At 36.1% G+C, this 13,386-nt stretch overlaps 1 protein-coding gene across 3 annotated transcripts in view; it reads left to right on the top strand.

Moving 5' to 3' along the window:
- The window catches only part of CSMD3 (CUB and Sushi multiple domains 3), a gene marked incomplete at both ends in the record, with an annotated part of 527,537 nt that overhangs the window by 275,042 nt on the left and 239,109 nt on the right, over positions 1-13,386 (top strand). For all 3 annotated transcript variants that reach the window (XM_079533061.1, XM_079533062.1, XM_079533063.1), the window contains one exon: positions 5,154-5,266. In XM_079533061.1, coding sequence (XP_079389187.1) covers positions 5,154-5,266 — 113 coding nt within the window. The remainder of the gene's footprint in view (positions 1-5,153; positions 5,267-13,386) is intronic.

The following is a 13,386-nucleotide window of genomic DNA, read 5'->3' on the forward strand; positions in this document are numbered from 1 at the left end:
TTGAATCTCCTAACAAGCCTCGTATGACAAAAGTAGTAGCATAGGATGCTGATGAGGGCTTGTTGACTGTTGTAAATAAGCTCAAAATGAGTTAGGGTGGTGAAGAAAATTATAAAAATATATTACCTAAACTACTTATGATTATAAGTCAGATTGCACTGAGTTTCACATATACATATTTTTAACCATCCCACAACATTCTTCAAGAATGTCTAAGTCCTGTGTATAATCAACAAATACACAGAGCGATTAGGCTGGCATTTACAGAGCATATAGCTAGAAATAAAAAGGCGGAGAAGGATAATTGAAAATAAATGCTCACCCAATCTCCCTTCCTTTAGTTTAAAACCACTCCTTATCCTATCACTATCTACCCATGTAAAAGTTGGTTTTCCTCAGGTTTATAAACTCCTTTTAAATACTGGAAGGCTTCAATGAGGTCTTGACCATAGTCTTCTCTTTTCCAGGCTGAACAAGCCCAGTTTCTTTAGCTTATCTTCACTGGGGAGGCGTTCCACCCCTTGGATCATCTACTTGGCCTTCTTCTGGACTCTCTCCAAAAGCCTTTCTTGCACTGGGGGCCCCAGACTTGGACACTGTACAACATCTGAGGCCTCATGAGGGCACAGTAGAGGGGGGCAATCATTTCCTCATGCTGCTGGCCACTTCTCTTCTGATGGAACCCAAGTTATCACTGGCTTTCTGGGCTGCAAGTACACATTGCTGACTCACATACCTTGGCTTAATTCCATCTTCTGAAAGTTCAGACAGCATCTCTGCATTCTTACCAGATGACACATCTTTGCTTCCACTGTCTGTACTTGCCCCTTTTATTCCCCTCTGTTTGACCTGCAGGTTCTTGCCAAGCCATACCAGTTTCCTGCTTCTCCTGTCTGCTTTCTTATTTTGAGGGCTGGAGAGCTCTTGCATTTTCAGAAAGGCATCCTTAAAGAGCAAACAGTTTTGTTCCACCCCTCTGTTTCTAAGGACTTGTTCCCAGGAGGTCTTGTTCAACAACATCTTAAACAACCTCAAATTTACTGTCTTGAAGGTCAGGATCCTGACTCCACTCTTTGCCAGGCACACATTCCTCAAGATCATGAACTCAATGAGTGCGTGGTCACTGAAGACCAGACTACTTCCAATCTTAATATCTTTAATGATTTCTGTACTGATGAGCACCAGGATCAACAAAGCTTCACTTCTAGTCAGTCTATCTACTATCTAAACCAGAAAGTTATCATCCACAGACTCCAGGATTCTCCTGGATTACTCATACCTCACTGAGTTGTCTTACCAGCGAATATTCACGTGGTTGAAATTCCTCCATCGGAATGAGAGCCTTCTTGTTGCTAATGTTGGAATGAGAAACTTCTTGTTGCTAATGTTGGAAGACCTCATCAACAGGCTCCTCTTGATCAGGTGGTTTGTAGAAGATCCCACCACCAGCTGTCCTTTATTGGTCCCATCCCTAATTTTAACACACATTTTCTGCCTTTTCTTGACTGTTTCTCAGAACAAGTATCCCCCAGTCTATCCGCTTCCTAACAAAGACGGTAACTTTCCTGCCCCTCCTACCTTACCTATCCCTTCTAAAGAGTTTATAGCCCTCAATGGCAGTGTTCCAGTCATGTGAATCCTCCCACCATATTCCTGTGATGGCAATAAGTTCAAAGTTTTCCAAGGACACCATGGTTTCCAGCTCCCTTTGTTTATTTCCCATGCTGCATGTGTTGATATAGAGGCACTTCAGCTGAGCTCTCAGACACGCTGATTTCCTCCCATAGACCTCTGGGGCAAATCTCTGCTTTTTCCCTACTGCTTTCTAGAGTGACAACATTCCCTCTGTCATTCAACAGTACACTCCCTTCTGCCAGCAGCTCTAGTTTCCTCACAGTGAGCCCAGCCAATTTGCTCCTCCTGGCTGGCCCCAATACAGGGCTGTGTGTCTGCTCATGCAACCATGTGATAATAGGCATCAATTCCCCTGTTTGACTGCTGAATGTATCTCAGCCTGGCTACCTCCTCTCTCAGCCTGGTCAGCTGCCCAAGATCATCCATTTGGGCACATCTGCACCCATGTCACCCTCACCTGATGTGGTCCCATGGGTGGCCTCCAGATTCCAGAGCTCCCAGAATTACAAGTCTGGGCGGCCTTATGGGTTCCCCCATCTGCATTTCTGTTTATGCCTGCACCACGCTGGTAGTAACAGAGAGCTTTCCTGGGATAAGAGCAGCGCATGCTGTTTCCCTCAACTCGCCTGCCTTGCATGAACTGTCTGTGCAAACTGCTGTGCCCTGCCCTTCTGCTATTGCCATACCCTGTTTGCCCATCCTGTTTGCCCCACTCCTGGATCACTGCACTGCTTGCTAGCTGCTTATCTATGTGATCCCTCTGCTCTGTTTGGCTCTGCCAGGTGACTAAAAAAAAAGGCATTTTTAGTGCTTGCTTTTTAAACAAAGATTTTTGCAAGATGGAGTTATATAATGTGTAAGTGGGAAAGAAGGAAAAGTTAGTAGCTCCTCCTCATAAAACAGTCACAGCACCTTTTCTGAATGGAATTCTGCTTTTCAGCAGCTTACACTGACAGTTGCTGCAGGTGTGTCTTTATGTAAAATGCAACCAGACTCAACTCCTGCATGCACATTCAGAACACTGAGTGCACAAGGCATGAAAATAATTTTTATTCTTTTTTTACTGTATTGGGCATCTACAAGTATTCTGTCTCTTGTATTATATCATTTTAATCAGATAGAAAGGAGTAACCTCAAGTGGAATGTATGTCACTAGTATGTGGAAAAGACAGTCTTGGAGTCCTACACAGGAAGATGAAAATCACACTGCTGAGCATGTGGCTACTGTTAAACTGTTTAAAAGGAAAGTGTCATAATTGTATCTATCAGTTTATGTTGTTGACAGTTCTCACTGCTCAGCTTTTGAAAGGGAAGACGTAAGAAAGTGCATCTAGGAGAGAAGCCCTCTCAGTAATCATTCCCAATAGTAGAATACTCATAAACCCCAGGAGAAAAGAGAAGATAATTCATAACTGCAGGATTTCATTATTATCTAAGCTTAAATAACTCCCTTCATATAATATTATCTTATCTGGATCCTGCTGATGACCCTTAAAATCTCTCCAAATCTCCCTAAGTCTGAAAACTGAAGTCCAAATTTTCTCATTTTATTTAAAGAAATCTCATTACTTGAAAGTTTGTCACTGTATGTTATAAACACCCCTTTTCTGTTCAAGCTGTATCTACTTAGATGTCTGTCTCATAATCTGGCACCTGTCTTGAAGAAAGTTGTTCTTTTATTGTGAAGTTTCTCCACTTATTGGCAACTCAGCTGAAGCCTATAGGAATTTGTAGATGATAAGAAACTAGATTTCAAGTATATTTCAAAATATGTGATTTAAAATACTGAAGTAAAAGTGATAAATTATTTATGTACTTTGTTAATTAATTTCAAAAATGCGTTTATAGATTTTTTTTCCTCCAGTGTACTATTTCACTGAAAAAGTAGGGCATCTGAAAACTTCGCGCATTAAAACACATGTATTTTTTTTACAATCCACTTCAGAGATCAGAAATTATAAAAATTGTTTTGGCTTTTTATTTTAGGAATTATTCTCTCTTAAAAATCAAGGAGATCAATAATCCTAGTAGTTTTAATATTCCTAAAATCTACTGTCAGTCATCGATAACCATTACAAAACTTACATCAGTGTTGTTTCTGAGTAATATCCTGTTAATTTTTTAATTTGGCAAAGTCTGAAATCAATGAGGACACTTTCCTTTAGTGCAGGAATGTGCAGTCTGTACATTATTTTGGCCAGGCAGTTAGTTGTTCAGTTCTGGCAAGAGTTTTTGTGGTAGCTCCATCTGTGAACACAGATGTGGAGATTTGACAAGAATTTCTCCTTCAACAGAGTATTTTATAAGGAAACAAGCTGAAAAAAAGACCAGAGGGAAGAGCTAAAGTTAACTGCAGGATATATTTAAATAGTCCATTTTAAGTTTCAGCTTTAAGAAAATGATTAGAACTGGAAAAAAAAGAAACAATTTTCACTCTTAAACAGTCAGCTTGTGATCCACTTTAGAGGAATGGAAAATATTGTGCTACTTTCCAACATTCTGTTTTAACTAATAAACTTTTACTACATTTTAAGACAAAATTTTTGGAAAAACAAATCCATATAATATAAAACTAGAGAACAATTTTTACTATCATACATTTGATTTAACAAATAGACTACACATCTAGGATCACACTATTTTTTTTTTTTTAATTATTGTAATAATATGACAAGTTAAAAAAGAGAAATTAAGTGTAACTAGATTTTTTTTTTTTTAAATCAATTAATGTCATTGACCAATGGCAGGTTTTTAAGCTCTAACAACTAGCATTTTTGTTAATGAAGGAATGAATGCCAGGTGAATCTGATATAGGCCTCCATCTTTTGTTGTGGTAGAGGTAATGAGGGGTAGAAGAATTACAAGGAAGCTGGACAGCTTTGTAATAGTATTGTTATTTAAGAATAGCATGTTAATCATGAACGTAGGATGTGTGTGTTGTGAAATAGGGTAGCTATATGCCAAATAATATGATATAGTATCTCTTCATGGGCTTTTACTGCTGCTTAATATTCTTGTAAGTATCTGAGTTGTCCCAGATAAGATTCAGAGAAGGGAAGATGCATATGACTGAAGGTAACACGAAGTATTTTGATACATCCTATATTACAGTCATTGGAACCTTGAGAGATATATTGGCTAAGTTAGCATGAGCTGGCCATGTTGAGTTTAAAAGAAAAAAGAGAATCTGAAAATAGTTTACAAGGTAGCAGTTATTTAAACTCCTTTCTTAAGTCTGAATTTGTAAATAACACTTAGAAAAAAAATGAAGAATAAATTTGGTTATCTGACACTGCATTGAAGTTAAAGTTTTTTCTGAATGACAATTAGTGCTTAACATACTTTTTATTGTAATTGTAATTTGTAACTTAGATACAGTAGTAGTCCTTCAAGACTGTCATTAAGGTTTTCTTTTTGTCTTTTTTTCTTTTTGTCTTTTGTATTTTCTAAAGTTGATAATTTACCTATTTATTTATTTTAAGTTTAATCACTCACTGGGTTTCTTTTTCTATCTGTAGGCTAACGGGGAGTTTTGTACCAGACTTAATTGTAAGCATGAGCAATCAGATGTGGTTGCATCTTCAGACGGATGAAAGTGTGGGATCAGTTGGTTTTAAGGTTAATTACAAAGGTAAGTATATATTTTTGGAAGAAAATTTATAATTAATGTCAAGATTATGTTAATATTATAATATGCTATTCTTTTATATTTTCATTCTTTTCCCAATTCTGTTGATTTTACAAACAATGAGAATTAAATAGAGTAGAAAAATATACAAAAATTACTTTTTCTCTTTAAAAGTCTCATGATATATAAGATTTCATATTTTTTATTAAGTGCATCCTCATAATAACTAAACTTTTGGTCTTTTAGTTATTTTTTGTTATTTTTTGTATTTTAGAAAAAAAAATGTGATTATTTACTGTTGAGCAAAGAAAGCACATTCTTCTTGCGTGTGTTTGAAAACTAATAATGACTGATACAATAGGAAAAAAATAGACATTAAGAATTGAAATTAGTTATGAGTTTGGGGTGAAGACAAAGCAGAACTAACCTAACAGTACTGTTTTTTTTTATTGTTAAATAGTTGTTTGATGCTTTTGAAGTGTATAATTTTCTTATATTATGAATGGAAATCTTAAGATAGCATATGTATGCATTTCTGAATTATTCTAGAGCAACTATATTGTTTTTATACTATCTTTGACAGAGTTGCATGAGTTTCTTGAAACAAATTTTAAAGTTCATTGTCCTTGCCTGCTGACAAGACATTATGATAGCTATTAATCAAAGTAACAAAAAGCAGAAGTTAATCCAGCAAATATATGCATTAGAAGTTAACTGTATATTGTATTTTTAAGTTATTTATCATACAAAGGGAAGATAGGTAAGAGAAATATTTTAGTTATTGCAAGGGAGAAGTTATATAAACAAAATTAATTCAAGAGTAATTTAGAAAACAAGGACTGAGGTACATAGTTCCTGTATAACTGCAAAAGAGGAATGAAATGATGAAAAGTAATAGGTTCAGAAACTAGGAAAGAACTGTACCTATCAAAAGCATGAGAGAAACCCCAGAACATATTTTTAGAATGACAGATAGAATGTATAGGCTTACTGAGGGTCAACTTCTACCAAATGAGTTGCCATTTCTTTATGTCTTCAACTTCTTTTGGCTGTCAAAGTATATTGCTGATAATGTGACAAACTGTGAACCACAACAACGTGGGAAAGGAAGCTTTTTGTATTTGAAATTGAATTAATTTGCACAGCCCAATACTTGCTTCTTTTATGTGTTTCTTTTTGAGAGTTCTTGAAAGAATTCTAGTTTTCAAATGGCAGATTATTGTTTATTGTTTAAAAATGTACCACTCTGTCTTATTTGTGAGTTGTGTTTATTCCTAGAATTCTTAGAGTCTGTCTAGGTCTCTCTGTATGGCATAATGGCCCCCAAGCATTGATTGCACCACACTGCTTGGTGTCATCTGCAAACTCACTGAGGGTTCATTTGATCCTGCTGTCAGTGTCACTGGTGGAGATGTTTAAAGTACTGACCCCCTGAAAGCCATGACTTATTATTGAACTTCATTCAGATATTGAGCTATTGACCACTGTTCTCTGTGTATGATCTTGAAACAAATTCACTATCCTCTGCATGGTCCACCCATCAGCTGATCTTTTGTTTAGGTCTCATTTGATTCCTCTGATGAACAGGAAATTATCAGCTCAGGCAAGGCTGGGAGGATGAATAAGAAAATGCGTATTTAACCATAAGAGCAGTCTAGTTCTGTTGGATTGTTGTATCCTCACGTTCTGAGCAGTGATTCTACCAAAAGAATTCTGCTAAGATTCACAGTAATGTCAAAAATGTCTGTCCTTAATGAATATGAATGATTTTAAACCTTTGATGTCTCATAATTAGTTCAGGTACTCAGATATGGATATCGCTATATATTTATAAAGCGTAAGTTCCTTATTTTTTGTCTAACATCACTAGCCAATAGATGTGTCAAAACTATAACACAACTTCTTTTATACCTGATTCAATTTTTTTCTTTAAAGTTTTATTCACAAGTGTTGTAATTCAATCTCATTCCTATTTTGCATCTCTTGAATATATTAAACAAAATAACATCCAATACATACACCCAGGACACATTCCTGCTTAAGTTTTTTTTTGACAGCATTCTTTATTTTACTCTCTAATCTTTCTGCTTGATGGCTCACAACTTTCTCACTGCAAGCATTTTCAGTTGAGACACTATATGTCGGTATTATCTGAAAATTTTATTAAACTATTTCAGAGTACTGGGCAGGAAGTATAAGTGTTCCTGTTTATCATTCTTATGTTGTTTGGATGTATGTAATGCATGAATAGAGTCTTACTAAATATTTATTTATCTGAGTGTTACATGTGGAAAAGAGAGCATGTAACTACACAATTATACTTCTCTGGAATACTGGAATACAGTTTGTGTTATAGAGGTTTCTTAAGTCAAGTCTACTTACTATCATTAAAGCTTCAATAACTTTTTCACCCATGGCATTGTCTATTTTTGCACTTAAGCCCATGTGCACTTCTACTATTTCAAAACTTTCATGTTAGAGGAGTTACAGTTGGGTAGTATCTCCTGTTTGTGTTGGTTTTACTAGCTGCATCTGATGCCTTTTGATTATTTTGTGGAAGAGACTAATTTGTTCAAGGACATCTTTTAACACCCCATTCTTTAATAATTAACAATTGTTATTAGAAAGGATTTTCTGTTCCTTGTACTGCTGAGAGGCAGGAAATTTACTGTCTCCAAATATGTTTTTCAATTGAGTTTGAATAAAAAGATTAGTGCGCTTCTACCCACCTGCAATCTCATCTTAATCAAGACTATTCAGTAAATTGACTAGGAATGTATGTACTTAAACAGACTTATTATCCAAGGAAAAGTCAAATGTAAGGACATAATTTGCTACAGAGAGCCTTGATAGTAGTGTTTTAGTATCTAAAGTGTGGACTGTGAGAAAGAAGGGGCCAGACACTTTAGCAGGGTCTGTTGTGATAAGACAAGGGGAAATAGGTTTAAACTAAAAGAGGGAGATTTATTTTGTTTAAAAACATACAAACCAAAACAAAAACCCCCACAAAACTTATTCAATAAGGGTAGTAAGGCACCAGAACCAGTTGCCCAGAGTGGACACTTCCTTGGAGACTCTCAAGATCAGGCTAGACCAGGCTCTGAGCAATTTGATCTAGCTGTAGAAGTCCTTGTTAATTTCAGGGGAGTTAGACTAGGGACTTTTAAGGGTCTCTTTGTCACGGAGTTGACCAGATCAATCTATGTCCGTGACGGGGCGACAGGCCTCTGCCCTCCCCCCCCACCCCAGTCCCACAAAAAATGGAAAGGACACCCTTCTAACTCAAATGATTCAGCAGTTCTTTATGGAGAGAGGTGTTGCATCAAGTTTGATTTTTTTTTTTTCCTAACTCCTTTAAAATGATACTTCTGAACAATTAAGTCTGCAGAAGCTGTATTTATAGTTAAGGTTTTACAAATTAAAAATAACAGGTTGGTTAAAAAAAAAAAACCAACACTCTATTTTGCAACTGCAATTGAGCTTTTCATGATGAATTTTTGGTGCTGTTTTAACTATGTAATCTTTCAGTACAACTCTCAGCTCATAATAATGATGAGAACTGATAATTAAGGTTCCAAATTAGCTGTTTAGTCAGGATGTGTTAATATGATTTTTTTTCATGTTGAAAATATATTTTCTCCAGAAACTGTTTTCAGTACTGAGAAACCTTTATTTTATCTTTGCTAAATTGATGACAATAATTCGGTTTTTCTTAGAAGACTATTCCTAGAAAACAAAACAGTGTCCTTTATTTCTACTTCGCCTTTGTGTTTTTACCTGAAATCTTCCTGTGGGCAGTACTCGGCGTGGGTGGTTGTTACAGGTGGTTCTGGGTGGTGCTTAACAGGTCACGGGTTCAGGGGGTGGTTGCGTGTCATGGTATATAGGCAGTTGTTGTGCAAATTCTCACTGCTGCTTGTTATTATTTTTTAATATTCTTCCAATTAATCTATGAAATGACATTATTTTTCCTCAAGTTTTAATTTAATATTCGTTCATATTCTATTTCATAGTTTGGTTCAAAAAAATAATTATTTTTAAAAGATACGCTTAATGATCCTTTTCCTTCAACTATCCTGATGTTAGTGGAGAAATAATCACAGAAATTTTTATTTGAATGTGACTCCCATGAAATTTTAATTTTGTTCAATGAAAATGTAGATCATACTTTTTGCTTTACCATGTTTAATTAAAAGCTCTTGGTAATCAAACCCAAAAAGAATAATTGAATGGAATCATAGAGTCACCAGGGCTGGAAAAGACCCCTTAGATTCTCTATTCTGGTCCTCCACCTACCATCAATATTGCCCGCTATACCATGTCTCTTAATACAACGTCTAAATGTTTCTTGAACATCTTCAGGGCTGGTGCCTATTCCAGTGCCTGACCACTCTTTTCTAATAGAAATTCATCCTAATATTCAACCTGAACCTCCCTTGGCACAACTTGAGGCCATTCTCTCTAAGAGGCCAACCCTCACCTTACCACAGTCTTCTTTCAGGTAGAAGTAGAGAGCTGTATGATCTCCTCTTAGCCTCCTCTTCTCCAGACTAAACAATCGCAGTTCACTCAGCTGCTCCTCATAAGGCTTGTGCTCCAGATTCCTTAGTAGCTTCATTTGGACATGCTCCAGGGCCTCAATGTCTTTCTTGTAATGAGAGTCCCAAAACTGAACACAGTGCTTGAGGTGTGCACCTTCACCAGAACTGGATACAAAGGGGTTATTGCTTCTCTGGTTCTGCTGGCTAACTATTTCTGACACAAGCCGGGATGCTTATTGACCCTCTTAGCCACCTGAGTGCACTGCTGGCTCATGTTCAGCCAGGTGTTGACCAACACCCCATAGTCCATTTCTTCTACACAGTCTTCCAGCCACTCTGCATGAAGCCTGTAGTGTTGACTGGGGTTGTTTTGGCTGAAGTACAGGTCCCAGCATTGATCTTTGTATACTTCTTCATATTGGTCTCAGTTTTTTACCCAGTGAAGAGTTTACCTGTACAAATCATGGGCTGCCAGCTTCCCCAAGAGAATACTGGGGGAGACAGTATCAAAGGCTTTGCTGAAGTCTGGGTAGTCTATGTCAACAGTCTTTCTCTCATTCACCAAGCAGATCATTCAATCATTGAAGAAGATGAAATTGATCAGGCAGGACCTGCTTTCAAGAACCCATGCTGGCTGGGCCTGATCTCCTGGTTGTCTTGCACCTACCCTGTGGTCTCACTCAACATGATCTGCTTCATAACCTTTCCTGGCACCTGGTCAAGCTGACAGGCCTTTATCTTCCTTACTCTTCTTGTGGGCGGGAGTTGCGTCTGCTGTGTGGCCAAAGACTTTTTCTGCTTTGAAATTTATCTGCTGAACAATGTGAATTTTATATTGAGTTGCCATGTCATTTAGTATTAACTTTAGTTTGAACAAGGACACTGAACTTAATGGCCATTAGTTTGACTAATCCCCTTAGTGATTTAATGTGTCTTCCATTTCATTCAGTTGTTTCACAACAAATTTGGAATTGCATCCCAAATCCCTTCAGTCTTAACCATGTGGATATATAGAAAGGAATGGAAGAATTAAATGGAAAATAGTCCTAAAAATATTCATTGTGTTAGTGTATTTATAAGCCGGATAAATGACTAGTGCCTGAGCATAAGGAAGTCACTGCATGCTCTGTTAAAAAGTAACTTTTTATTTCAAGTTAAAGCAGGCCTGATACTCCAGCCACAGGCTTCAGAAAATGAAAGTGTGGGCACCATCTAATAAATAAATGACATTTGCTTTAATGGTATGGTCCACTGTTTCCTACTTTAATAATGTATTTAAAAGTCTAAAAGCTAAAATGGTATGTAGGCCTTAGGCATAGTTTTTGTCAAAATAAAAATGCTTCTGAAATAGAACCACCAAAAAAAGTTATCTGCAACCTTCAAGGCATCTTTCTGACAACTTTGTGCAAATCAAATCACTTGGTCTTGTGTGACATATATACAGCAATGTATAATGTGCCAAGTCAATTAAATCAGTAATTGTCTGGTTTTGAGAAAGACAGATGGTGGGTCAAATTTTAATCACTTTCAACAATTTTACACTTCACAGCTATGGGTGATATATTTCCCAGTGATATATAATCTCACTGGAGGTTTTAAGAAAGGTAGTCAATATCTTTTTTTAAAGTACTTTTATTAGTACTTTTTTCCTATGTATTTCTTTCTTTCTTTTTTTTTTTTTTTTTTGGCATTTAAAGTTGTAGAGTTTTTTTCTTATTTTGGAATGGTTTGTTCTATATGCTATTTTTTTCTATTTTACTTATCTGAAATGCTATTTTGGGCTAGAAATTAATCATGTTAAGATGTACAGTAGAAATGGGAAATCTACCAATTTGGATCACTTCTGTAGTGCATCAAGAGAAGTAATCTTTATTGGCTTTTATGTTATTATTTTACTCAACTGGCTGTTAATAGAATCACAGAATGTTTTGGATTGGAAGGAACCTTAAAGATCGTCTCATTCCAACCTTCCTGCAGTGGCCAGAGTCAGTTCCCTCAGTGTCCTATCCAACCTGGCCTTGAGCTGTACCAGGCATTGAGTTATCCACAATTTCTATGGGCAGTCTGCTTCAGTGCCTTACCACCCTCAAAGTAAAGAATAACTAATATCTAACCTAAATCTCTTCTAATTTAAAGCAATTAGCACTTTTCCTGTCGGTACACACCTCTTTATATTGTTCCTCCCCATCTTTCTTTTAAGCCATTTTTAAGTACTGGAAGGCCACAATGAAGTCTCTCAGAGCCTTCTCTTCTCTAGACTGAACAAACTCTCCTCTCTCAGCACATCTTCATAGGGGAGGTACTCCATTCCTCTAATCATCTGTGTGGCCCTCCTCTGGACTTGCTTGCTGTAACTTTCCTATGCTGTATGCCCCAGAGCTGAATGCAGAAATACTGTTACCTGGATTATTATTTTTTTTTTCCCCATGATTTCTACAGCTTCTTTAGTTCCTGTTTCATTCCTTTTATAGTAGCCTAATGAAAGCTATAGTTCAGCATGTGAACTGTGATTAAAATAAGTAAAATACTGTTTTTTTTTTTTTAATTTGTTTTCTCTAGTAACAATTACTTTTCTCTCTGCTTTCTATATGGTGCTTAGTCACGTGAGCCTTCTATTTGCAGTGATTTTTCTTCAAAATCATGAAAAATTAAGCAGAAATGTTAATAGAGCATTTTGTTTTTGTCTCTTCCATGAATATTTTTCATTCTTTTTTCCTATAACTGGATCAAAGGTGTTACAAAAATGCAGCAATTTCTCCATTTTTAATCAACTTAAAACATTTTTTATAACATCTTTGTTCTAAAGTGTGATTTTTTTTATTTTTTTATTTTTTTTAATTTTATTTCAATAGTAAGAGAAAAATCTTGGCCAGAATCTTAAATAAAGAAATGAAGTTGTCTTAGGAAACAAATAGCCCCATTTGCCTAAACATTTGGAAAGATAGGATTTACTGTCACCTAGGAATTATTTTTTGATCAGATTAAAGCTGTTTGGATTTGTCCCCATGTATGATCTGGTCAGTGTTACTAATTTTTTTTCTCAATCTGTAATATAGCCAAGATAAATACATTTAGATCTACTACTGTTTTTAGTTATCTGTGAATTGGATCATCTGTTTACAAAGATATTTTACCAAATTTCCATTAGTTGCAATAATTTTGGAAAAGCATTGTTTAATCATAATGAGAATGTTTTCTTTTTGTTTAATGGTGCATTTATTAGTTGTATTTTATTATTATTATTTTTTTTACATACTTCAGCAAAGTGATCAGTGCTAGACTGATGTTTTCACACCGATAAGCATGTTACCTAAACTCATCCAGGTAACTTTATTACTACCCATACTCAAAAATCCAGAGGGAGAAGATAAGATGAATAAAGCTCATGGGTTCAGATAAGGACACGATGACCACTCAGCAATTAATGTCATGAATAATACAGACACAGTATAAGGGAGGTTAATTTGTCACTTGTTCATAACAGACTAGAGCAGTAGGAACTAAGAGCAAACTAAAAACAACTTCCCCTCATTCACCTTCTTTTACCTTCTTGGCCTGAGTGGCCATCAGTGCATAATGCTC

The sequence above is a fragment of the Tetrao urogallus genome, assembly GCF_951394365.1.
Source record: "Tetrao urogallus genome assembly, chromosome: 3".
In the NCBI taxonomy this organism is placed as follows: domain Eukaryota; kingdom Metazoa; phylum Chordata; class Aves; order Galliformes; family Phasianidae; genus Tetrao; species Tetrao urogallus.